A 27477-nucleotide genomic window follows, 5' to 3' on the forward strand; every position below is an offset into this window, starting at 1 on the left:
GGGCTTCTACAGATATTATAAGAGCAAAACGATTTCAAGGGACAAAACTGGTCCTCTGGAAGATCAGAATGGTAATCTATCTGTGGAGCCAAAAGAGATGGGAAAGGTCTTAAATGAATTTTTTGCATCTGCATTGACTCGGGACATGGAGACAAAGTCTATAGTTGTGAGGCAATGCAGCAGCGAGGTCATGGACCCTAGTCAGATTACAGAAGAGGAGATGTTTACTGTCTTGAGGCAAATTAGGATGGATAAGTTCCCAGAGCTTGACAATGTGTTCCCTTGGACCCTGTGGGAGGCTAGTGCAGAAATTGTAGGGACCCTAGCAGAGATACCTAAAACATACTGGGCCGCGCATGAGGTGCCGGAGGATTGCAGGATAGCTAATGTTGTTCTGTTGTTTAAGAAAGGCTCTAATAATGTCAGGAAATTATAGGCTGGTGAACTTGACATCAGTAGTGGTAAAATTATTAGAAGGTATTCCAAAGGACCGGACATATACAGTAAGTATTTGGATAGACAGGGATAGTTAACATGACTTCTTTGCTCATGGTAGGTCATATCTAACCAATCTTATAGTTATTCGAGGAAGTTACCAGGAAAGTTGAAGGCAAGGCAATGGATGTTGTCTACATAGACTTTAACAAGACACTTGACAAGATCCCACACAGGAGTTTGGTGAAGAAGGTTTAGTCACCTGGCATTCAAAATTATGTAGTAAATTGGATTAGACACCAGCTTCGTGTAAGAAGCCAAAGAGTGGTTGTAGATGATTGCCTCTCTAACTGGAGGCCTGTAACTACTGGAGTGCCACAGGAGCCAGTGTTGTGCCTGTTATTGTTTGTCATCTATAGCAAAGATCTAGATGCTAATGTGGTTAACTGGATCAGCAAATCTGCAGATGACACCAAGACTGGGGATGCAGTGGACAGCAAGGAGGACTATCACAGCTTGCAGTGGGATCTGGACTAGATGGAAAAATGGACTGAAAAATGGCAGATGGAATTTAATGCAGACAAGTGCAAAGTGTTATACTTTGATAGGACCAGCCAGGGTAGGTCTTACACAGTGAACAGTAGGGCACTGAGGAGTGCGATAGAACAGAGGGATCTGGGAATACAGATCCATAATTCCTTGTAAGTGGCATCCCAGGTAGATAGGGCCCTAAATAAAGCTGTTGGCATGTTGGCTTTCATAAATCAATGTATTGGGTACAGGAGTTGGGATGTCATGTTGAACACATTGGCGAAGGGTATAGATAGGGTAAATGCAAACTTTTCCCCCGAGGTTGGAAGAGACGTCATGGGTTAAGGGTGAAAGGTGAAATGTTTCAGGGGAACACAAGGAGGAACTTCTTCCCTCAGAGGGTGGTGAGAGTGTGTAATGAGCTGCCAACACAACTGGTGGATGCAGGGTTAATTTCAACATTGAAGAGAAATTTGGTTAGGCACACGGATGGGAGGGGAATGAAGGGCTATGGTTGACAGAACTAGGCAGATTCAGCATGACCTAGATGGGCCGAAGCACCTGTTTGTGTGTTGTGGTGTTCCATGCCTCTACGACTCACCGATGCAGTTGGCTGCTGTGCTGCTGCAGCTGCAAATCTTGCCACATGGTTTATAATCGGAGAGAAATTTGTTGGCCCATGTAACTTCACTTGAGGCAGACAATTTCGGTAGGCATCAATAATCCCCTGCACTCCTGATGAAAAATCAAACTCCATGGGAGAGAGAGAACATACTGACATCCTCATTTTAAGTTTCACAACAACATTACCCATTTTGCAGAACTGCAAATACATCAAATGTACAAAATGCATTCTTGTTTTTAGTTAGTAAACATTATATGGGTGTGACATCATAGAATAAAGCTGAATTTCCACTGATGTAATCCCCTTGCAAACAAATAAGTAGAAAAGCAGAGAATTTGTGTCTTGATTAATTTATACAATGTGCCATTAGGAAGGCAATTTGTATGTTTAAGTTGCAAAATTCTCCTCCAATTATATAAAGACCATCTCAAGCATTATGTCTAGTCTCTACTCACTTGCAACTGAGGGAATGCATCACTTATTAGGACAATGAGTGTTGAATATGAAATAAAGGGGTCTAGGCCTGTACTCTCCAGAATCTGGAAATAAGTTGATGTTATTGAAATGTACATAATCCATGCAGGGTAGCTGCAGAATTAATATTTCCCCTTTCTGGAGTATCTAGGGACGAGGGCATAATCTCAAAATAAATGGGTGTCAAGATCCCCACTAGGTCTTGCTCAGGTGTGGGGCAGTAGGGAGGAGGATTAATCATTAAGAATACATAAAACAAGGGTTTTTTTTAAGATATATTAAGGCAATCTAAGCATATTGAGTAAGTGCAGGGATGTAGTATTGAGGTAAATTATTAGCTACGATCCTATTGAAGAGTAGAGCAAGAATGAAGGGAGGGCAAATGACCTACTCCTACCTCCACTTCTTAAATTATGTTCTAATGTTTCAAAATATTGCAATATTGTTGGCCTGTCCTTCAATAATATTCCTTAATGTTGAAACTTGGTATCTTCGTATCCATGCTTTGAATAGATAAGCAGCAAATGTTAGCGCCAAATGTTATCATCATTTTGCACAAATGAATATCGCATTTTAGCATTTAAATTAGGTTATAGTTACAAATGTATACAGTAATTACATGCCTGTTCAAAGAATGCTTATTTCATTAAGAAATATTTCATTTTTAAATTTGTGCTTTGGGATGCATCATAAAATCCAAATTCTATCAATGTATCTTCTGAAGCATTCGTCCATTGTAATAAATACTGCACATCTTTCACTGCTCATGCTGAATAGTTAAAAATTAAATTGCAGGACTTTAAAATATCTCAGCCTTCACAACAAATTAATGATTAGCATCATTGTGAAAGTTCACTTACTAGTGAAGGCAGTTTTAAAAAGGTATTGAAAAAAAAAGGAAATGCCATACCTGCACAGAATGGATTTGTAGGATTAAAATTGAGTGGAAATTCATGCGATACCTAAAGGTAAATACCCAATGCAAACTATGAATTTCACACCAAACAAAGTAACTTTTTTTTTAATTTCTTTCATTAATCATTCCATAATTACCTGCCAATTAGGTGGTATCTGAGCTCCAAATCCAAATGCAGGGAACAATTTGTCTCTGTTAAAAATAATTATCAAAAACATGTCATTAACATAGAACACTGAACAGTACAGCACAGGAACAGGCCATCCAGCCGATAATATTGTGCCAAACCAGCGAGAAAGTAAGTAAATCAAAAACACCCAAAGACAAATCCCTCCAACCTAAACCATGTCCATGTCCCTCCATCTTCCTTACATCCATGTGCCTCTCCAAACATCTCTTCAAAGCCTCTAATGTATTTACCTCTACCACCGTACAAGGCATCCACCATGTTCTGAGTAAAAAACTTACTATTCACATCCCCCTTCAATCTATCTCCTCTCACCTTCAATGCATGCCCTCTGGTGTTAGACATCTCAACTCTGAGAAACAAGTATTCTCTGTCTACTCTAACTATGCCTCTCATAAACTTGTAAACCTCCATCAGATCTCCGGTCAGCCTCCGGCACTCCATAGAAAACAACCCAAGTTTATCCTGCCCCTTGTGATAACACATACCCTCTAAATCAGTGCCCTCTGCATCTCCAAAGCTTCAGCATTCTTCCTATAGCGGGGTGACCAGAACTGTATGCAATTCTCCAGGTGTAGTCCAACTGGGGTTTTATAAAGTTACAACATAACCTCCCAACATTTGAACTCAGTGCCTCGACTAATAAAAGCAATGATTCCATAAGCCTTCTTAACCACCTTATTGACATTTGTAGCCTCTTTCAAGGAACTATGAACTTGGATCACAAGATCTCTCTGCTCAGCAACACTGTTAAGGATCTTGCCCTTAACAGTGTACTGTCTCCTTGCATTTGCCCTATCGAGGTGCAACTCCTCAGATTTATCTGGGTTAAACTCTATCTGCCATTTCACAGCCCATATCTACAAATGATCTATATTGTGCTGTATTCTTTGCCAGTTTTCAACTGTCCACAACTCCACCAACCTTTGTATGACCTTTTCTTTTCAAATATTTTTATTATTATTATCCAAAATTAACACCAGTACATCGAAGTAAGCAACGCTTACAACGTCTCAAGAAAAAAAAAACATTTTAAAGATTGAAAAAATTTTAGTGATAATAAAAAAAACCTACTAAGCAAGAAAAAGTGTGTGTGGGGGGGGGACCCATTAGGTGTTCAACCCCGGAGCCATGTGTCATAGAAAAAGCTTAAATATCAAACCACCAGCAAGAAAAAAAATGTACCAAAAATTTACAGTTAGATTGTGGAGGAAATCTATCAGTTAACTCAAATGATAATAATGAGCAAATGAACCCCATCTTTTCTCAAAATCAAATATAGGTTCAAAGGTTCGACTTCTAATTTTCTCCAAACTAAGACATAGCATCACTTGAGAGAAGCATTGTAACAAAGTGGGAGCTGATGTATCCTTCCACTTCAACAAAATGGCCCTCCTAGCTATCAATGTAACAATTGCAATAACATGTTGGTTAGACACAGAGATACCACGGATACTTTGAGGAATTATTCCAAAAAGCACAGTTAATTTGTTAGGTTGTAAATTAATTTTAAGTGCTTTAGAAATTGTCGAAAAAACTGAGTTCCAGAACTGTTCCAGTATAGAACAGGACCAAAACATGTGTGTCAGTATAGCTGTCTCAGTTTTACATCTGTCACAATAACTATCAACATTACGAAATATTTTAGACAGTCTCTCCTTTGTCAAATGGTAACGATGCACAATTTTAAATTGAATCAGTGAATGACTAGCACAGATCGAAGAAGAGTTAACCAACTTCAGAATCCGTGTCCAGTCTTCCATCATAAAAGTCAAATTGAGTTCCTTTTCTCAATCTTGTTTAATCTTAAATAAAGGACACTTATCCCATTGTAATAATAAATTATAAATTCTTCCAATAGAACCCTTCATCGAAGAGTTCATACTCATAATAGTATCTAACAGGTCAGCATCCAATATATCAGGAAAATTATTTAAATGTTTTTGTAAAAAATGTCTATCTTGAACAACCTTTGTATTATTCACAAATTTATGAACCCACCCATCTACATTTTCGTCTAGGTCATTTATATACATCACAAGTAGCAGAGGTCCCAACATAGATCCCTATAGAACTCTGCTAATTATAGACCTCAATCTTAAATAAGTCCCTTCAACCACTACCCCACCTTCTATGCATAAGCCAGTTCTGAATCCAAATAGCCATTTTGCTGCAACCCCAATTTGCCATTGACCCCATGCATCTTAATATTCTGGATTAGCCTCTCATGAGGGACTATGTCAAATCTCTTACTAAAATCCATGTAGACAACATCAGCTCCCCTACCCTCATCAATCTCTCTTGTCACTTCATCAAAAAACTCAATCAAGTTGGTAAGGCACAACCTACCACACGCAAAGCCGTGCTGGCTCTCCTGAAATTAGGCCATGGTTTTCCAGATGCACATATATCCTATCCCTAAGAATTTTCTCCAGCAATTTCCCTACAAGTGTCATAAGACTCACTGGTCTATCATTCCCAGGATTTTCCTTTGTTCTTTTCTTAAATAGAGGTACAACATTAGCCACTCACCAGTCCTTCGGGACCTTGCCTATGGCTAGAGAAGACACGAAGATACTGGTCAAAGGCCCAGCAATCTCGTCTCTTGCCTCCTTTAATAATCTGGGGTAAGTCTCTTCTGGCCCTGGGGATTTACCCATCTTACTCATTAGGAGGCTCAATACTTCCTCCTGTAAATGCCTTAATGTATTTATACACTCAGCACTGATCTCCTGGTCCTCCATATCCTTTCACTTGGTAAATACTGAAGCAAAGTACTCATTAAGTACCTCACTCACATTCTCCACATCCAAGCAGATGTTCCCACCCTCTCGCTAGTTATCCTCTTGCTCATGATGTTATTAAATAAATGGATAGAAAGCAAAAATGGTAAATAATAGTGAGATAATCATAATCAAAACTCTGCCTCATCAAGAATAAAGGAGTTTTACTACCAATGCCTTCAAATTCTTTGGCCTTTATTTTCTAGTGAAATAGCACAAAATATTCAATCTATACAATCAGGCAGCAACTCATGATTAACAGCTATCTCAGACCGAAATTTTCCCTTATTAAATAGCTTTACACATGTGCAATTTTATATGATAAAGTCTTCATCTTTATGAAACCTCAATATTTCTCAATTGAGAGGAAAAATTAATTTGTAAATAATTTTCAGTCAATAAATCAAAAATGATGAAAGATAATAAAGGAGAGATTTTAAGATGATAAAGACTATCATTCATCATCTCAACATTGTTGTTGGCTCTGAGAAGATGTCATTGTGGGCAAAGTAAATGTAAAAAGATTAACAAAATAGTTTCATTTTAAAAAATGAGACCAAGCAACATTTATGTGTAGTGAGTGACTAATTCTTAATCTCATAGTATGGAATATTTTGCAGTTTTCTTCCCCCACCCCCACCCCCTTTACAGAACATAACCACAGCTTCAGTTTCACTTTGTGTGCAAGTCCAAGACCAAGTCAAACAACATTGGTATTTTAAACAGGAAGTCAAAACAAGCCCTGGAATTCAATGCATCAGTGGAAGCAATTTTGGTAGAGGAAATTTGGCAAAACAATGATCTGAAATGTTGGTACTTTCCAACAGAATGTTCTAAAAATAACAATCTTAGTTACATATCAAAGGTACATTTATTCTGTGCTCCTAGTCTTAGATTCTATGAGAAATTATATGTGCTTTAAAAAGAAAAACTGTGCAGTATTCTACTAATGACAATTACTAGTCTGTGATCAAAAATCAAAGGTTGATAACAAGATCAACCAACCAACCACACAAAAGGGAGGCAAAGGAGCCAGCAAAATCTGACTGCCTTCAGAAATCTCTCAAATTCACAGCAGATACACCACAGGAGGGCAGCCTATCCAACTCCTGATTTGACAGCTGCACTGATTTTATTATGCACACAGGAGAAAATAAATAATTTCAACATTGTTTAAGGAAATTATCAAACATGGGGCATTATGAGTGAGAGGGCAGTTTGCTGTTCTCGGTGTCGGATGTGGGAGGCCCTGGAGTCTCCAAGCCTCTCGGACGTCTACATCTGTGCCAAGTGCATCGAGATGCAGCTCCTAAGGGACCGCGTTACGGAACTGGAGCTGCAGCTCGATGACCTTCGTCTGGTCAGGGAGAGTGAGGAGGTGATAGAGAGGAGTGGAAGGCAGGTGGTCACGCCGGGGCCACGGGAGGCAGACAAGTGGGTCACGGTTAGGAGGGGGAAGGGGAAAAGTCAGGTGATGGGGAGTACCCTGGTGGCTGTGCCCCTTAACAATAGGTACTCCTGTTTGAGTACTGTTGCAGGGGACAGCTTACCCGGGGGAAGTGACAGTGGCTGTGCCTCCGGCACAGAGTCTGGCCCTGTAGCTCAGAAGGGTAGGGCAAGGAAGAGGAGGGCAGTTGTGATAGGGGACTCGATAGTAAGGGGGTCAGATAGGCGATTCTGTGGACGCAGTCCAGAGACCCGGATGGTAGTTTGCCTCCCTGGTGCCAGGGTCCGGGATATTTCTGATTGTGTCCAATATATCCTGAAGTGGGAGGGTGAGGAGCCAGAGGTCGTGGTACATATAGGTACCAATGACATAGGTAGGAAAAGGGATGAGGTCCTGAAAGGAGAATATAGGGAGCTAGGAAGGGAGTTGAGAAAAAGGACCGCAAAGGTAGTAATCTTGGGATTACTGCCTGTGCCACGCGACAGTGAGAGTAGGAATGCGATGAGGTGGAGGATAAATGCGTGGCTGAGGGATTGGAGCAGGGGGCAGGGATTCAAGTTTTTGGATCATTGGGACCTCTTTTGGTGCAGGCGTGACCTGTACAAAAAGGACGGGTTACACTTGAATCCTAGGGGGAACCAATATCCTGGCAGGGAGATTAGCGGGGGCTACTGAGGTGACTTTAAACTAGAATGGTTGGGGGGTGGGAATCAAATTAAAGAGGCTAGGCGTGAGGAGGTTAGTTCACAACAGAGGGATGGGAACCAGTGCAGAGAGACAGAGGGGTGTAAAGTGAGGGTAGAAGCAAAAAGTACTAAGGAGAAAAGTAAAAGTGGCAGGCCGACAAATCCAGGGCAAGCGTTAAAAAGGGCCACTTTTCAACACAATTGTACAAGGGCTAAGAGAGTTGTAAAAGAGCGCCTGAAGGCTTTATGTGTCAATGCAAGGAGCATTCGTAATAAGGTGGATGAATAGAAAGTGCAGATTGTTATTAATGATTATGATATAGTTGGGATCACAGAGACATGGCTCCAGGGTGACCAGGGATGGGAGCTCAACGTTCAGGGATATTCAATATTCAGGAGGGATAGACATGAAGGAAGGGGAGGTGGGGTGGCGTTGCTGGTTAAAGAAAAGATTAACGCAATAGAAAGGAAGGACATAAGCCGGGAAGATGTGGAATCGATATGGGTAGAGCTGCGTAACACCAAGGGGCAGAAGACGCTGGTGGGAGTTGTGTACAGGCCACCTAACAGTAGTAGTGAGGTCGGAGATGGTATTAAACAGGAAATTAGAAATGTGTGCAATAAAGGAACAGCAGTTATAATGGGTGACTTCAATCTACATGTAGACTGGGTGAACCAAATTGGTAAAGGTGCTGAGGAAGAGGATTTCTTGGAATGTATGTGGGATGGTTTTTTGAACCAACATGTCGAGGAACCAACTAGAGAGCAGGCTATTCTGGACTGGGTTTTGAGCAATGAGGAAGGGTTAATTAGCGATCTTGTCGTGAGAGGCCCCTTGGGTAAGAGTGACCATAATATGGTGGGATTCTTCATTAAGATGGAGAGTGACATAGTTAATTCAGAAGCAAAGGTTCTGAACTTAAAGAGGGGTAACTTTGAAGGTATGAGATGTGAATTAGCTAAGATAGACTGGCAAATGACACTTAAAGGATTGACGGTGGATATGCAATGGCAAGCATTTAAAGGTTGCATGGATGAACTACAACAATTGTTCATCCCAGTTTGGCAAAAGAATAAATCAAGGAAGGTAGTGCACCCGTGGCTGACAAGAGAAATTAGGGATAGTATCAATTCCAAAGAAGAAGCATACAAATTAGCCAGAGAAAGTGGCTCACCTGAGGACTGGGAGAAATTCAGAGTTCAGCAGAGGAGGACAAAGGGCTTAATTAGGAAGGGGAAAAAAGATTATGAGAGAAAACTGGCAGGGAACATAAAAACGGACTGTAAAAGCTTTTATAGATATGTAAAAAGGAAAAGACTGGTAAAGACAAATGTAGGTCCCCTGCAGACAGAAACAGGTGAATTGATTATGGGGAGCAAGGACATGGCAGACCAATTGAATAATTACTTTGGTTCTGTCTTCACTAAGGAGGACATAAATAATCTTCCAGAAATAGTAAGGGACAGAGGGTCCAGTGAGATGGAGGAACTGAGCGAAATACATGTTAGTAGGGAAGTGGTGTTAGGTAAATTGAAGGGATTGAAGGCAGCTAAATCCCCAGGGCCAGAAGGTCTGCATCCTAGAGTGCTTAAGGAAGTAGCCCAAGAAATAGTGGATGCATTAGTGATAATTTTTCAAAACTCGTTAGATTCTGGACTAGTTCCTGAGGATTGGAGGGTGGCTAATATAACCCCACTTTTTAAAAAAGGAGGGAGAGAGAAACCGGGGAACTATAGACCTGTTAGCCTAACGTCGGTGGTGGGGAAACTGCTGGAGTCAGTTATCAAGGATGTGATAACAGCACATTTGGAAAGCGGTGAAATGATTGGACAAAGTCAGCATGGATTTGTGAAAGGAAAATCATGTCTGACGAATCTCATAGAATTTTTTGAGGATGTAACTAGTAGAGTGGATAGGGGAGAACCAGTGGATGTGGTATATCTGGATTTTCAAAAGGCTTTTGACAAGGTCCCACACAGGAGATTAGTGTGCAAACTTAAAGCACACGGTATTGGGGGTAAGGTATTGGTGTGGGTGGAGAATTGGTTAGCAGACAGGAAGCAAAGAGTGGGAATAAACGGGACCTTTTCAGAATGGCAGGCGGTGACTAGTGGGGTACCGCAAGGCTCAGTGCTGGGACCCCAGTTGTTTACAATATATATTAATGACTTGGATGAGGGAATTAAATGCAGCATCTCCAAGTCTGCGGATGACACGAAGCTGGGTGGCAGTGTTAGCAGTGAGGAGGATGCTAAGAGGATGCAGGGTGACTTGGGTAGGTTGGGTGAGTGGGCAAATTCATGGCAGATGCAATTTAATGTGGATAAATGTGAAGTTATCCACTTTGGTGGCAAAAATAGGAAAACAGATTATTATCTGAATGGTGGCCGATTAGGAAAAGGGGAGGTGCAACGAGACCTGGGTGTCATTATACACCAGTCATTGAAAGTGGGCATGCAGGTACAGCAGGCGGTGAAAAAGGCGAATGGTATGCTGGCATTTATAGCGAGAGGATTCGAGTACAGGAGCAGGGAGGTACTACTGCAGTTGTACAAGGCCTTGGTGAGACCACACCTGGAGTATTGTGTGCAGTTTTGGTCCCCTAATCTGAGGAAAGACATCTTTGCCATAGAGGGAGTACAAAGAAGGTTCACCAGATTGATTCCTGGGACGGCAGGACTTTCATATGAAGAAAGACTGGATGAATTGGGCTTGTACTCGTTGGAATTTAGAAGATTGAGGGGGAATCTGATTGAAACGTATAAAATCCTAAAGGGATTGGACAGGCTAGATGCTGGAAGATTGTTCCCGATGTTGGGGAAGTCCAGAACGAGGGGTCACAGTTTGAGGATAGAGGGGAAGCCTTTTAGGACCGAGATTAGGAAAAACTTCTTCACACAGAGAGTGGTGAATCTGTGGAATTCTCTGCCACAGGAAACAGTTGAGGCCAGTTCATTGGCTATATTTAAGAGGGAGTTAGATATGGCCCTTATGGCTACGGGGGTCAGGGGGTATGGAGGGAAGGCTGGGGCGGGGTTCTGAGTTGGATGATCAGCCATGATCATAATAAATGGCGGTGCAGGCTCGAAGGGCCGAATGGCCTACTCCTGTACCTATCTTCTATGTTTCTATGGAAGGATCTACTAAGCAGCTAAATTGCAAGTTCTAAGACAATACCTTAAGCAGGAAAGTAATACACTGCCAGGGACAATACTCAACTGAGACAATTTTAAGTGGTAATAGAATCTCAAATCCTTCACCACAACCCTCCTGCCCTAGCCCAAAAGCAAAATTTAACAAATGAAAAAGTTAATTAAAATCTGCAGGGTCATGCCTCAAAACTAAAAGACATAATATTTGGCAATCCGTTTCTAGGCAGGTACTTAATCAATCATCATACTACATATAAAAAATCATCTTCATTTGGACTACAATGAATAATTGATAGTTATTCATTGTAGTCCAAATGACGATGATATTCAAAAGGGACTTTAAAAGGTATTCACACTGTATTCACATATCACTTCAGGCTTCAAATTGTGCAATAATTTATGAAAATTTCTTTGAGGAATGTCAGAATTTCATAAAATATGCAGCACAAAATGTAATATATTTAAACTGAAGCTTAATTGGTGACAGAAGTGAAGAATATGATTGATTTTTGTTTACAGCAACTTCTCAATCACCATAATTCTCATAAGTTTACAGTGGAGATATTGTTCTGTAAGTACCTCAACTGCTGGTTAAGTGGTAACATATTTCAAATATACTGGATAAAATTAGAACACATTGGAAGCTGCATTGCAGGTTTAAGAGAAAATATATCAGATGTAATAACTTGAAAACAATTTCAGTTTTAGTTATCAGCCAAATCCAAGAAATTTCTGTCCAAGAAATGGTTATATATTAATATCTGGAGATTAGGAAGGGAAATAAATGACCAAAATACAGTAACACAAGAGCAGGGGTACACAAATCAGCCCCTCAAACAGACTTCTCCATTCAATATCCTTGTGCCTAACCTGACCCAGGGCTTAATTCCACATCTAATCACAACTAAATATAATCAAGGGACTAATTTTTGATCATAACTGAAATCTCTGCATTTTTGATCAGAACTGAAATCTCTGTATTTTCTTGCACTTGTACAGGAGTTTTCATTTGAAAGAGTGCCTACTTGAATTATATAATTTTATATTAATTGTATAAGCAGAAATCAAACATCAATGATAGTGTATTTCACTGCTTTTTAAATGCATAACAATAAATAAAATGGAAATAAAACTAACTACAACAACAGGAATTCTGCAGATGCTGGAAATTCAAGCAACACACATCAAAGTTGCTGGTGAACGCAGCAGGCCAGGCAGCATCTCCAGGGAGAGGCACAGTCGATGTTACAGGCCGAGACCCTTAACTACACATCATTTTCATTTCATTTCATTTCCAATTCAGTGCGCCAACAAAGCACAGAACTGCACTCCAATTCAGCTGTGAATGATTGTGCAGAAATGAAATTACTTTCCAGAGGGAGAGCCAACCGCCTCAGTCTGATCTTACACTTTCTAATGCTGTGACTGTATTGAGAAAAAAAAGGCTTTGAATCAGGTCACTTATCCCCATTCTAAGCACAAACACATGTGTGTAATCCAAACAAACCAAGAAAGGCTTCACATAATACAACCAAGCCTGACTTATAGGATAAACAAAAAGGAATGCATTACGTATCATAGTCTTGAATGATCATCCCAACAGACCAGATTGCCATCAGGTATTCGTTAAAGCCATTAGGACTAATGTAATGCAGAGAGTCAGGTTTACGAGGGTCTCCATTTGAGCCTGTGAAATCAATGCCAACCTGCAATTAAGAAGAAAGCATACACTATAAATGACAAAATAGCATAAAACTACCTGAATGTAAAAATAGAAATCTTAAATCTTCACTACCCTTATAGTACTCTTTTAAATAAATACCAAATTTGGTTTTAAGTTCTCCACTAAAAGTCAAGTTTTCCTATTAACAGAAACAATTAAAAGGTGCTTTACATTGAACAATAATATGATTATCGTTCAAACTTCAGACATTGTAGAAACCCATGACAGTGTGTACTGTCCTTTTCAAAGATAATTGTTTAAGCATTTATTATTCCACATAGTAAATGGAATTTTAGATAGCCTAACTAACTAGAATCCAGTTTATCAGTTAAATCGGGGAAGCCGTTTATTTGGGCCAATTCTTAACAATCAATAATGAAGAAAATAAATTTGGCATTCACTTCGTTTATTTGGGATACTATGTCACTTAGTTGGGATGGAAGATTCTACCGAACAGTTTCTAACTAGCATCGTGTACTTGTGTGGCTGTTAAGACTCTACATGCCACTTAAAGTGAACGATTTCTAACTAGTGTCAATCGCCTAAACTTGACTGGCCATTTTAGACTCTACTGCGTATTCAGAGCGAACAGTTTTTAAATAGCTTCAGTTGCATGTGTTTGCATTCAAAAAGCAATGATTTTTGTCACCAATATTTGGCAAGAAAGACAATTCAGAACTGCTTTGCTTATTAGGGTTTCAATCATTCAGGCTTGGAAATGCCAGAAATGGCTGTTAAACATTGCGGAGCAAACAGTTTTTAAAATAGCTTCAGTAGTGTGTGCTTGTGTTATGTTATCCATTTGGACCGACAGACACAGATTCAAGAAGCAGTAATTTTCGATAATTTTGTTTTTTATTTTGACTTCATACAGGAAGGCAATGAAAGTAGTCGAGGGGTCTCGGCCTGAAACGTCGACTGTACCTCTTCCTAGAGATGCTGCCTGGCCTGCTGCGTTCACCAGCAACTTTGCTGTGTGTTGCTTAAAATTAGTGTATTATCTGCACTAGGTGACTGCACTGATATTGTTCATTGAAAGAACGTAGCAGCGATGAATTCTTCCGTCAATAACTATTAGGAACTAGTACAGCTTTATGATACTAAAGTAGTATTTGTAGTGTTCTAATTTGCTCTGTATTTCATTTAAAGGCATAATTTGTCGCTGGTAGTTATTTCTTTTTTATGCCTTTTATCTATTAGCATGAAACTTTAGCTAATTGGGGCAGCTGCTTATTGGGCCAAAATATACTGGTCACAATGTGTCCCTATTAACCAGAATCAACTGTATATTCGAAATTACATATTGCAAGTAAATCTACAAGTGTATAAAAACAATGTTGAAATCTGATCATTTTTAAAGCTTAACATAGCAAAGGCTGTAAATTACAAGGGTAACTCAGCAAAAACAGCACCATATATATAGCATCCTGAAGATCTTCACAAAATAAATATCATAAACAAAATGTCACTGATCATATGAAGATAAAATGGGAGTGGGAAATTAAAGTGACACGCACAAAATGCTGGAGGAACTCAGCAGGCCATGCAGCATCCAGGAAGAGTACAGTCGATGTTTTGAGCCGAAACCCTTCTGCAGGCCAGAAAAGTCCACTGTACTCTTCTCCTAGATGTTGCCTGGACTGCTGAGTTCCTCCAGCATTTTGTGTTTGTTGCTTGGATTTCCACATCTACAGATTTTCTTGCTTGTGGTGGGAAATTAAAGTTTGATTAAAACGGTAGGCTTTGAGGAGCATCTTAAAAAGAGAAGAGGAAGGTAGTGAAATGCAAGATGGGAATTTTAAATCTTATGGGTTTGTAACTTTTACTATATCTATAAAGTTCAAAAATTTTGATCAGATTTACACACTTAAGTAATTTACTCACAATGAAGTTCATCTGACAGCCACCCATGATGTAATCCAAGAAAGAATACTCTTTCACAATCTGTAAAGTTAATGTTTAAAGTTTTAAATCTAGCATTTGTCATAATTCCTTTAATTCATTGATTTATAACTCAAAGCACCAGTTTCTTATCTGATAATTAATATAGTTCAAAGCATTTAGTTGTTTCAATGCAACCGGCTGCATCATAGATTTTCAAATTGTAATGGATTAAGCATCTCTTTTCACAAATTGGATATTGTAGATGTACCAGGAAATACAGAACGCACTTTTATAATCATAGAGGGATACAGCCCTGAAACAGCTCTCTCTTCCATCAAACCCATCAACCACCCATTTACTACATTAATGTCATTATTATTCCCACTGTCTCATCAAATTTCCCCACCCCTCTATTTCTACCACTCAACTGCAATTTATAATGTCAATTAACCCACACACCTTTTGGATGTGTGAGAAAATCCACATGGTCATAGGGAAAACCAGCAAATTCAACACAGACAGAACCCTACATAAGGATTAAGTATGGATCTTTGGCATTGCGAGGCAGATTTACTGGCTGAACCACTGTGCACTGTGACATAGCCTTGCACATCCTCAAGAGATCTCACAGCCCAGCTGACTTTTCTTTTTATTTGTAACTATGGGAAATCATATAGAATTTGTTCCATTGAACAAAATACAACACAAACAGAATCGAGGTCATTAAACAAGGTACTCTAACGGCCATTATGATGAACCACGACGTAATCGACCAATTTAATTCACTGCAGGCAAAAGAACAGCAATTCTCAAATGCGACCTGTTCCTTCTATTTATAAAGTTAAATAGAACTTATGCTGAAATATATTTGTGTAGGTTGAATACCCCTTATCTGACATTCCAAAATCTCAAAATCTGCATAATTTAAATTAATCATATTCAATATAAATTAGGACCAATAATGAAGTTACAACTGAAATTCCTCTTTTTTGAACGAATGCTTGCAGACAAAAATATATTTTTATTGCGTTGAAAATAAAAAATATTAAATTCCACTAAATATATACACAATTAAGTTCTAGCTTGGCACATGATTACATTGATTGAATGGAAGAGGTGGGAAATACCATTGAAGATGGGTGCACTCACCATATTAGAGGCACGACAAACTGTTGAACAAATTTATAGTAATGTCTGTGTTCTAAGGAAGGGCAAGACCTACCTGGCACAATTTAAAGCTCACTATTCCTGAATTCTTGTAATTTCTCTTTTTCTGTTTCTTCTTTGGATTAATGCACTCAAATTCGACCTGGAAGGGAAACTCCATGAGAAATGTATTCAACACTTTTACTAGGCTAATTCGTAGTTTTCAAAAAGAACACAGAAACCTATTCTACAAAAAAAAAAGGAAAGGAATTTGATTAGCGTCAAGTAATCCTACAGCATTTTCCTTGCAGATTATATGGAATTACACCACATTAGCCAAGAATGCTTACAGCCTTCTCTGGAAGAGCAGTACCAGTTCACATGAACATTGTCCCAGCCAAAAGCAAATCAAGTAGCAGTTTATTCATAGTCGTGCTGGGTGGTGAAGCTTTGGCATGTTACACAATGCTTTTGTCACATTGATTTTGAATATTGAATAACCATCTCCTCAACAAGTATGGGGAAATTTAAAAAATTGAGAAAAGTATCAGGAAAGTTTAAATTTTGATTAAATAAACTGCAAACATCCAGCTAGGCCAAGACTAGGGTTTGATTTGATAAAATACTTTCCTTCTAATGGAACAACTGTGCACAGCTAATTTCAACATTTCTGAAGTGAGGTGAGGACCTCTGCCACTCAGAGCTGACCATGGATATTGTGTCCTGGCTGTCTAGATACGCAAGCCTGGTCAGTACGATATGGAGAGCAGGTTATTGCACATGTAGCAAGCCTTCCCTCTCCACGCATCTGATAAACCCAGAGGAATGGCAGAGACCAATACAGTTTAGTACCAGCAGCACTGCAGGAGGTGCCAGTCAGCAATGACCTCAATGTAGGATTGCCTTAGGGGCTCCAACTCCAGATTTTTCCCTCAGGGTTTGCTCCCGAAGCCCTCTGCGTAAGTGGGTATAGCTACAAGGCAGTGGAGATTTGAGATCAAAGTTTTCCTTCCCCTAGATGAGCTGTCAACGATGGCTGACAAGTCACATCTGCCTGAAGCAACTGGTTTTAAGGCGCCAATAACTCGCCTTTGCCTCTTCTGTCAGTAGAAACGATTCTGCCGGGCTTAATAGCTCAGCCACACGTGAAGGTCAGGAGTTGGTCTTGGTTGTCAGAGGTTATTTGAGGCACGTGCCATTAGGAGTATTTAATAGGTACTGGGAGCTATCTCTATTACCACCCCCAGCTGTAACAACCTTAAGGAACCCAATATTTCGAAAACCCTAGTTATTTATTTTAAAATGACTTTTGTGACAAGTGTTGGATCCAACTGTCATTTCTTACATTAGAATGTTTAATTGTTATATTCTTTGCAGACACACATAAAGCAAAAACTCTGATCCAGGAATATATTCCTGGATTCAATTCCAACATCATTCTGTAAAGAGTATCTGTACGTTCTCCCCGTGGAATGTGTGGGTTTTCCCCTGGTGCTCTGGTTTCCTCCCACAGTCTAAAGGCGTACTGGGTAGGATAATTGTTCATTGTAAACTGTACTGTAATTAGATTAGGGTTAATTAGGGTTGTGAAGTTACTGGGGTGAGGATGCTCGAAGGACCGGAAAGGCCTATTCCATTGTACTTTGCCAAATAAAATAACAAATAAACAAATCAGTTTATTGAAAGTTCTCTGTAACAGGACCCTTATGTAACCCCGGGACTGCATGACAAACTGTCATGCAGCACAAGAGGCCAAGGTTACATTGTTTAAACATGTTATGCAGAAATTCCATGCAAAACCATTAAAAATAGCTTAAGATATAATCTGGAACCAATAGCCAAAAGTAAGGGAAAAAAATTAACAGGTACATAGTTTCATTATAGGAGTTTCCAGTATTGGCATCCTTTTTGGAGAGTTTCTTCTAAAGATAAACTAGATTAATGAATTCACTCAAGCCTGTTGAACATGCAAAGTCTAAAGTTCAAATGTTTGTGTTGAATGCTGTTTTATCATAAGTGCTTTTGGGAAATCTAGAGAATTTCATTCACCACAAGCAACACATATAGCTGCAGTTAACTGTCAGAGAGTCATAGCAAAATCCAAGCCTCCAAAATGGAGTCTGCAACACAAGGGTGTGAATTCAGTCAGATGCTATTGTTCGATGGCAATGACTCACCAGCCTCATCAATTAAGAACAACTTAGTGCTTGAGTTGTCAAAAGATCTCGGCCTTTTCTCCTTGGAGCGACAGAGGATGAGAGGTGACCTAATAGAGGTGTATAAGATGATGAGAGGCATTGATCGTGTGGATAATCAGAGGTTTTTTCCCAGGGCCGAAATGGTTACCACAAGAGGGCACAGGTTTAAGGAGCTGGGGAGTAGATACAGAGGAGATGTCAGGGGTAAGTTGTTTTTTTTTTACGCAGAGAGTGGTGAGTGCGTGGAATGGACTGCCGGCAACAGTGGTGGAGGCGGATATGACAGGGTCTTTTAAGAGACTTTTGGATAGTTACATGGAGCTTAGAAAAATAGAGGGCTACAGGTAAGCCTAGTACTTTCTAAGGTAGGGACATGTTCGGCACAACTTTGTGGGCCGAAGGGCCTGTATTGTGCTGTAGGTTTTTCTATGTTTTCTATCTCATTTTGATAGCTTTCAGAGAGAAAACCAAGACAAGCTAATATACTGATAACTTGAAACAGCAGGAGAGAGGAAGGCTTTTTACTTTGGCAGTTAATTCATACAAAAGGGAACTGAGAAAGTACAATTTCTTTAACAAAAGTAGTTATTTGATAAACTTTTGAGTAGTGTTATTGATAATAATCACTGCACCAATATGCAAAGTAATATTAACACACACTGGTAAGGAGTCAGTGGTTGATGGAAAGCACTGTCAAATGTATTCTACAGGAGGTTTTATTGGCATCATGATGCAACAGAATGAAAAGCAAGTACAAAACCCAGGATAGCAGCAAACTATGAAACAGGCAATTTTAGGGTGGAGAACAGACCTAGATTCAAAAGGACATATTCACATCAACACATTGCTTAAAAACACATTCCTTAAAAAGGGATGATAACATGTTGAAACACAACTTCATTGGCATCACAAGGTGCAACTTGCACATTAACAGATCAAAACTAAAGACTACTGCAAACCCAGTAAACTCCTTTTCTGGCTAATAAGAGTGAAGCTGAAAAAGAGCTGCACAGGCAAGAAAAAAATATATGGTATAAGCACTATTTGTATAGAAATGAATAAGTCATGCTGATATAGGGTGTAAACTCACTTTGGAAGACTGGTACATGGATTTACAGAATCAAAGGTATTCACAGAATTAGAATGCTCTGAGACTGTGGTGAAACAAGCCACCAGAACTGTTTTGCAGTCAGAATCATAGCCACTATTCCTCTTCAGAAAGCATATGTGCCAGTTTATAAAAACCTTTATACAGTCACAGAAACAGGCTGTTAAACCCAACATTACCCATGCAACCAAAAAATATCAACCCATACAACACCAGACATCCCACCTCTCCCGGAACTTCTGGGAGTCTCCTGCATATTGACAGCAGCTCCCTGCAAATTATATACAATATCCCGGAAATCGATTTTTTTGAGAGCAAGAGAGAGAGAAGGAGCGCAAGAGTGCAAGCGAGAGCATGCGTGAGAGAGAGTGCCATGGTAGAATGTTCCAAAAAAAGAAAATACAGTATAAAATGTACTTCACCCCAGACCACACTAAAGTGTACCCCTGCCTATCAGGGACCAAAAATTATGACAGTGTTGCTCGCTGCACTGTTTTCAACAGTGACTTTTCTATTGCCCATGGTGGGTTAAGACTGTAAAAGACATGTTGAGGTGAGTTTAACAGGTGTCATTCATTCATTAGCATAGCTAATGTTATTTAAACTAGCTGGCTGGTTGCTAAGGAGTTACTCTATTGCAGACATCCCACCTCTCCCGGAAGTTCCAGGAGTCTCCTGCAAATTGATGGCGCTACCTCCCTGAAATGAGTTTTTTTAGGGTGGGGTGTCTGCAACACTATCTTCTAGTGTTTAGTCTGTAGTTTCTATGCCTCAACAATTCTCTTGTTCATGTAGTTCCTTAAATGTTGTGAACATACCCACACCCATCACCCCTCAGTCAGTGCATTCCAACCACCTTCTAGGTAAGAAACGCCTTCCTCAGATCCCCTCTAAACTGCTTACTCCTTAACCTAACACTTATCCCCTCTAAGACTGATTGAGTGAAATGTTTCCTATTATCTACCCTATCTGCACCCTCAACTTTCAATATCCCTATTCAGCTTCTTTGATTCCAAGAACAGTAGACCAAGTCCATCCAGTCTCTCCTCATAACTGAATTGCTCATTCCAAGCTACATCCATGTGAATTGCTTCTGCACCCTCTTCAATGTAATCATTTCCTTTGGATATTGTGGCAATTCAAATGGCACACAATTCTCTGGATCTGTTCAAAGTGTATTTATGAATCAATGCCATAATCTCCCCGCTCTTGTCCTTTCTGCCCCTGCTAAAGACGGCAAGTACACTTTCTTTATGTTTTCTACCTGTGCTGCCATTTTGGACTGTAAAACAAATCCTGCCATTCTTCAATATTCCCTTAGACGCCACTATTCATCATGTGTGTTTCTATTGAAACCCTATCAGACAACATTACATGCCCGGTTGGTTTCTTAAACAATGCAAACTTAATTCCCATTGCAATGAATTTTAAATTCCCAGAGCACGAACAGCTCAGTTACCCAAAATGTGACACACATGTCAGATGTGATTTAATCAAATCTGTCAGTTAATCCGCTATCAGACCAGTGCTGCCCCAGTGTTAGCCTGGGCATGCCCTCTGACTGCTGATTACTGGAACACGCCGGTCAGTCAAGTGGCAAGTAACCAAGCTTTTACTGTAAATAGTATATTGTCTTGTAAATAAACTTCCAACCTCTTTGCATATATGTTTGCTATGTCTCAATATATTTCTGAAGACATCATAAATATTATTATTTGAAATGAAAACCTTAAATTCTGTTTTAATATAAGTTCCCCCCCCCCCCCCGCTGTTTAGGCATTTAATCCTCATGTTACCAACTGTTTATTGTCATTCATTTCTTTCTCTGCGTGGTGAATGGCCTAGTGGTTAGGGTGTTGGACTAGTGATCTGAAGGTCGTGGGTTCGAGCCTCGGCCGAGGCAGCGTATGTGTCCTTGAGCAAGGCACTTAACCACACAATGCTCCAGCTGAGAATGGGTACTGACAAAAATGCTGGGGTTTAACCTCGCGATAGACTGGTGTCCTATCTGGGGCGGTGGGGGGGGGGGAGGAGTCTCATACTCTCAGTTGCTTCATGCCACAGAAACCGGCATAAGCATTGGCCTCATGGGCCACAAGGCTTGTGAGACTTTAATTTCCTTCTCTGACCTCAGGCTGTCCTAACGATCATGGGGATTATTGAGTTTCCTGGAGCATGGGTTACTTCCAAGAATCATCCATTCCAATATATAAATATTGAAAATGAATAATAGCTCTATTCAAATTACAACTTGGGGAACAGTTCTTTCAATGTTGTCTAAATTAAGACTGCACTACTGCATATTTCATATCTTCAATTTTTGAAATTCCATGACAATTTTTCCATTCTTAGAAAACAAATAACTGCCCTCTCTTCTTCTTACGTCCACCATCCACACCTGACTTCATTAGGCCCAAGCTCCTAATACCTATACCACTAACTCATTATTAATATAACCAGCATACCTCTACCATCAACTGGAAGACAATTAGCTATTCTAGAAAATTATCTGAAAATTTACTTTAGATCAGATTTTCTCCCCGCACAGAAACACACACAAAAGTAGATGAAGGTTTTTAACTGAATAGAAAACTAGTGCTTTTACAAATTCAGAAATTTGGGAAGCTGACTCACATTATTCCACACAGCTCCACCCCACCAATAATAACACATGGAAAGAAGCCCAGTTATTATCACAAGATCTTTGTGTTGAAGTGTCTCCATACTTGTATCCCCACCTGCTATCATCATTCCTATGACTTTCACTCATTCATCATCATGAAGCAACGTGTCTGTGATTATTTTCCTAAAACACTGTCTGAATTCCCCTCTCCAAGTGGTTCTTCTACCCTAATTTATCATATGCCAAATGAGAATCAATCTCCGCCCAAAACTAAAATCATAAAGCAACCAAAGAAACAAAGTGCAAATTACCCTGAGATAATTTAAGAGGAAAAGAAAAAAACACTGCATTCTAAAACAAACCATAATAGACATTTGGCCCCTCATTTTAGGTAAAACAGACCAAAATAGCTGAATCATTGTGTTATTAAACAAGAATAGAAGACAAAAACTTACTGGTGAACTATGTGATGCAAACTGCAGTGTCTCCATGTTGGTCTCAAATGTACCTATTAGATCATGTGACCCATCGTTGTCATAATCGTAGCAAGTTACCTGAAAATAAATCATTGATGAATAGGCTGAAGTGTGTAAGTGGCAATTTAACACAGACCTTTTGTTTATATAGCTCCTTGCTCCCTATCATCTGGATTCTGGTTATAGAGATAAAAATTGGAAATAAGTAGCAAGTTCAGCAGCATTTCCAGAGAGAAATAGAGTGTCTTTGATGTGAAACCATCAGAAACTTTCTAATGATAGGTCACAGACTTGGAAAATTTAACTACACCTCTCTTCACCTAAAGCTAGCCGAGTTGTTGATACTTAGGTGCTTTCAGCTTTTATTTCAGATACCTAGCATCCATAGAATTTTGCTTTAACAACACTTTTAAAAGCACACTACCTGCTGAATTTAGACAAAATTTTAAGTCAGGCCAGACATATTATCCAAAACTATTCTGTGTCAAGTACTTCTGCAATTTGGTATGTAATGTGCACACTGGCTAAACCAATATTAGGATTTTAAAAAAGAATGCTCAGATACCACCACAGATATTATGTTCCTATGGTTAATCTTTTAAACCACTACACTGAATCAAATAAAATTTAATAAACAAACACACACACATATGTGTGTATGTGTGTGTGTGTGTGTGTGTGTGTGTGTCTATATATATATATATACATACATACACACACACATATATGAGAGAATATAACTCATACACCCATGATTAATAAAAGCAGCATTAGACAAGAACATTGCTAAAAGGTTTCAGTACTCAAGTTTTAATGTTAATCGCCCACAGATATTTATGTGCTTTGACTGTTTACTTTTAAATACCAAAAAAAAACGTTTGAATTTGTTGGACTATTAAGTCAACTACTAAGTCAGTTCCTAACAGGCAGATAAAGAAAGAGAGCCTGTGAAAGAAAGTAGAAAAACTCAAATCTTTAAACCTACATTTGCATGTATTTGCTCTGTACAGTCAAGTATTGGTTACTAATGCTATTCCAAGGTTTCAGTCATTGATTTTAGCAAAACAAACTAATCAGTGAAGCTAATTTTAGTATAAAGGTCTGGATTGTGATTTTAAAATTATCTGGTTCAAAAATGCTGTTCATTTAGCATGCCATTCAGTTCAAGGCCAATAATGCTAGCCTTGTCAGCAAAGCATGGATCATTAAAAAAAAAACTTTTAGAAGTGTAATGGGATCCTGAATTATCCCTATGAACTGTGCTTTTAAAAAGAGAGAGAGAGCTGTACAGCACAAAGAACGTTGTTAAGAGAGAGAAAGGTGAAGACTGCTCACAGTTTGTTTGGGATTTCTGCAAGGACACTGCCAGCTTCTGAGTTCCTACAGAGAGAGAAGTGAGGAGCTACTTGATGGACAGCTGGTGTTCAGCATGCTGAGATAAATACCAGGTCAGCTGGTTGTTAGACACACATGGTTTTGGACACTGGATGAGCTTTGTTGTGCCCACAGAAAGGTGGGTTTTTAGAGGATCGATCAAGAGAATCAATCAGTGGCTCTCGCAGTGTGAAAATGGTGTGACTAGTGGGAAGTTATTAGTGCATCCAACCCTTGCCTGGGTTGATAACAAGGGGAAAACAGTCCCCTTGTTGTGGTCACATTTGGTGACTTCTAAAGGATTTCGGAGGACAACGAGAAGAATCGACAACAACGAGAAGAATCGACGGCATCGGCATACTCAGACAACCACAACACCTCTCTCTCTCTCCATCACCACTCAACTTAATACCACGAACTGAACTGAACTTTACCCATCACTATAAGACTGTATCCATTTACCCCTAGGCTTGAAGAAGCTTGTTTTTTATTTCCACACTTATATATATAATCATTGCTAACATGTTTGATTTGTCTGATTTTATATTACTGTACTGCAGAGTTACTAATAAATAGCATTAGTTAATAGCAATACCAGACTCCAAGGTGTTTTTCATTTCTGCTGGTTCTTTAACCCATCACAGAGTACTTGACAAAAGTAAGATATAAAGTATCTGTTTTTATGCTGTAGAGTAATCAGAATAATCAGAATAAAGTCTTTCAAAAGCATACTTGCATTAGTAGATACAAGTGAAACATACCTTGATCGGCTTCATCAAGTCACTGTTACAAAGTGACTGCAAGGGAATTTTATATGGTTTCCAAGCGGGATTTAAATTTCGTTTTATAACCTGAAAACGACAAAAAGAATAAATAATCATAGAAATACCACACAAAAAAAATTTGATGGTTTGCATAGTCATACAAAAGTACAGCACAGAAACAAGTCCCTTGGCCTATCTAGTACATACCGAGCCATTTAAACTGCCTACTCCCATCATAGCCCTCCATACCCCTACCATCCATGTACCTATCCAAACTTCTCTTAAACATTGAAATCGAGCTCGCATGCATCACCTGCACTGGCAGCTCATTCCACATTCTCACGACCCTCTGAGTCAAAAGGCTTCTCCTCATGTTCCCCCTAAACTTTTCACCTTTCACCGTTAACACCCATGACCACCAGCTGTAGTCCCACCCAACCTCAGTATCTTTTCTGTGTGACAAAATTAATATCTGATTGTCCAAAACACCAAGAGTGAGATATGTTGTTTTAGAACTTTGAGATTATGCCATTGTGCATATATTCCTAGCATTTGTTCAGGAGACAGGGAAATCAGTATTTATACTTCACTGGAACGACTGAATAAATGTCATAGCATTACTTTATTTTACTCTGAAGTCCCATTTTTAAAATGGCCGCATCAAATAATAACATCTTCCCGTTCGTAAAATCTCTATTTTCTAGGTAGTCAAAAATTCCCGATGATGGTTTGTTGACCAATCTGCTTTTCTCCATAAATGGCGTATTTTCCAAAGCTTTACTGTCCTTATCTCTTTCAAACACACATCTATCTTCAGTTATAGCCCTCGCTACACCAGATTAAAATGTTCATTCACCTAAACCCCCACATGACTGTCCCATCCTACCTATGCAACCAGTTCCACCTTAACATTCTTTAGAAGAATTATGTCCTCTAGCTCAGGGATATTGTTTCCTCACACACTATCCATTCCTCTAAACTAGGGGTCACCAACCCATCGATCGCGATCGACCAGTCAATCTTTGAGACTTTCTCAGTAGATCCCGAAGAGAAATCAAAAATAAATACACAAATACTGTTGTAATGTGAGCATTATAAAAGTAAGTAATACTAATTAGGATAATGGTAATATAGCAATATTTTCACTAAAAAGCTGTTTGTAAAGAGAGATTGTTTCCGGGTTGCGGGGGTTTAGTTCCGTTCTTTCTGCCCAGTGTGCATGTGTGTAGTTCCCCCGCTGTGCACCGCATTTTCAGCATAGCCTGTGCTGCATCAAAGTGACCAATTAGATTAGGTAACAGTACAGACTGTCGCAAACATCAATATACGGCAGTGTCCCCAACCCTTGGGCCGCGAAGCATGCAGGGGTGCAGCAGTAGTCAGGATGCACACAGCACATCTTTAAGAAAAAAAGCTGAAATAAACAAGCTAATTAATTAGGTGAATGTGGGCTCAGATCAGAGGCGACACAATCGGCAATCGCTCGTGATATCCTGATAGCATAGCGGAGGCTCCAGGAAAGAAGGTGAAAACATACAAATTCCATCCAGAATGGGAAGAGGAATTTCTATTTACCTTGGTGAAAGACAAGTGTGTGTATATGCTGTGCCGCCAAACACAAGCACTGACTAAAAGAGGGAATCTGGAGCGGCACCACCACATCAATCACCAGGAATTTAAAGACACCTACCCACCAAAGAGTGCAATTCGTGCCAGGAAAGTTGAGGAGCTGAAATCGGGGTTGAAGGCCCAGCTATCGTTTTTCACAAAACGTGCTGCTCAATATAGGGCTGCTATTGAAGAATCATTTCGTGTAAGTCACCTTTTGGCTAAACACAAGAAGCCTTTTACAGATGGTGATTTATTCAAGGAAGCAATGGCCATTACCGCAGAGGCTGTTTTAAATGACTTTAAAAACAAAAATGGCATCACAACCGCAATACATAATATACCACTTGGCCCTGCGACAGTGACAAGGGGGGTAGAGTCACTGTCAGAGGACATGGATATTTTTCACTACAGTTCGATGAATCCCTGGATGTAATGCAAACAGCTCAGCTTGCTGTATTTGTCAGAATGGATTTTACAACAAAGGAGGACTTCCTCACTCTTTTGCAATTAAAGGAAAGAACGAGAGGTGAGGATATTTACAATGAGTTTAAAAAATATATCCATGAAAATGACAACCCCATTCATAAACTGGTGGCAATTACTACTGATGGGGCCCCAGCAGTGCGCGGTGTGTGCGTTGCTTTTATAGCAATAAAAGTCAGTGTTAAGTTATCTATGTGAAATTGCATTTTCACAGATGAAAATTATTAAATCTAAGTACAGGAGCTGACTTACTGACAGACACCTCACTAGGGTTGCCGACTTTCTCACTCCCAAATAACGGACAAAAGTAGCAGTCAGATCCCGGGACATTTGTGTTTACCCTGAGAAAGACTACCATGACCACGAAGCCTTGCGCGGGCACTTGTGTGCGCATGCGTGATGTGCCATATTTTTGGTTTTGGCTTAACTTTCATTATTTCTACCTTATATAGGCTGTGTATTTATCATATCATTCCTGCTTTTACTATATGTTACTGTTATTTTAGGTTTTATGTGTTATTTGGTATGATTTGGTAGGTTATTTTTTTGGGTCTGGGAACACTCAAAATTTTTTCCATATAAATTAATGGTAATTGCTTCTTCGGCATAAAGCATTTCGGCACGAAAGGTTTCATGGGAACGTTCTACCTTAGCGGGGGGAATACGGGACAGTTGGCAACCCTACACCTCACAAACTTTCTCAGACTGGCTGTCTGTAGTTATGAGCCAAATTTCAGGGAACTAGCAGAAAGTATTCAGCATCAGTCAACACACAGAGTGCAACAGTCAATTTTTATTCATTTATATTTTGTGTTGAAAGAAAATTAAATAATGAAACTTAGAACTAAAA

At 39.5% G+C, this 27477-nt stretch overlaps 1 protein-coding gene across 1 annotated transcript in view; it reads right to left on the reverse strand.

Moving 5' to 3' along the window:
• Positions 1-27477, reverse strand: part of LOC134353581 (copine-3-like) — a 72817-nt gene that overhangs the window by 13000 nt on the left and 32340 nt on the right. The window contains exons 7-14 of the mRNA XM_063061663.1: positions 24531-24620; positions 22375-22473; positions 16067-16153; positions 14845-14904; positions 12810-12943; positions 3119-3173; positions 2976-3027; positions 1568-1701 (exon numbers count right to left, since the gene is read on the reverse strand). Of these exons, the coding sequence (XP_062917733.1) occupies positions 1568-1701; positions 2976-3027; positions 3119-3173; positions 12810-12943; positions 14845-14904; positions 16067-16153; positions 22375-22473; positions 24531-24620 (711 nt within the window). The remainder of the gene's footprint in view (positions 1-1567; positions 1702-2975; positions 3028-3118; positions 3174-12809; positions 12944-14844; positions 14905-16066; positions 16154-22374; positions 22474-24530; positions 24621-27477) is intronic.

Source organism: Mobula hypostoma, chromosome 1, assembly GCF_963921235.1.
Source record: "Mobula hypostoma chromosome 1, sMobHyp1.1, whole genome shotgun sequence".
Taxonomy (NCBI): Eukaryota; Metazoa; Chordata; class Chondrichthyes; order Myliobatiformes; family Myliobatidae; genus Mobula; species Mobula hypostoma.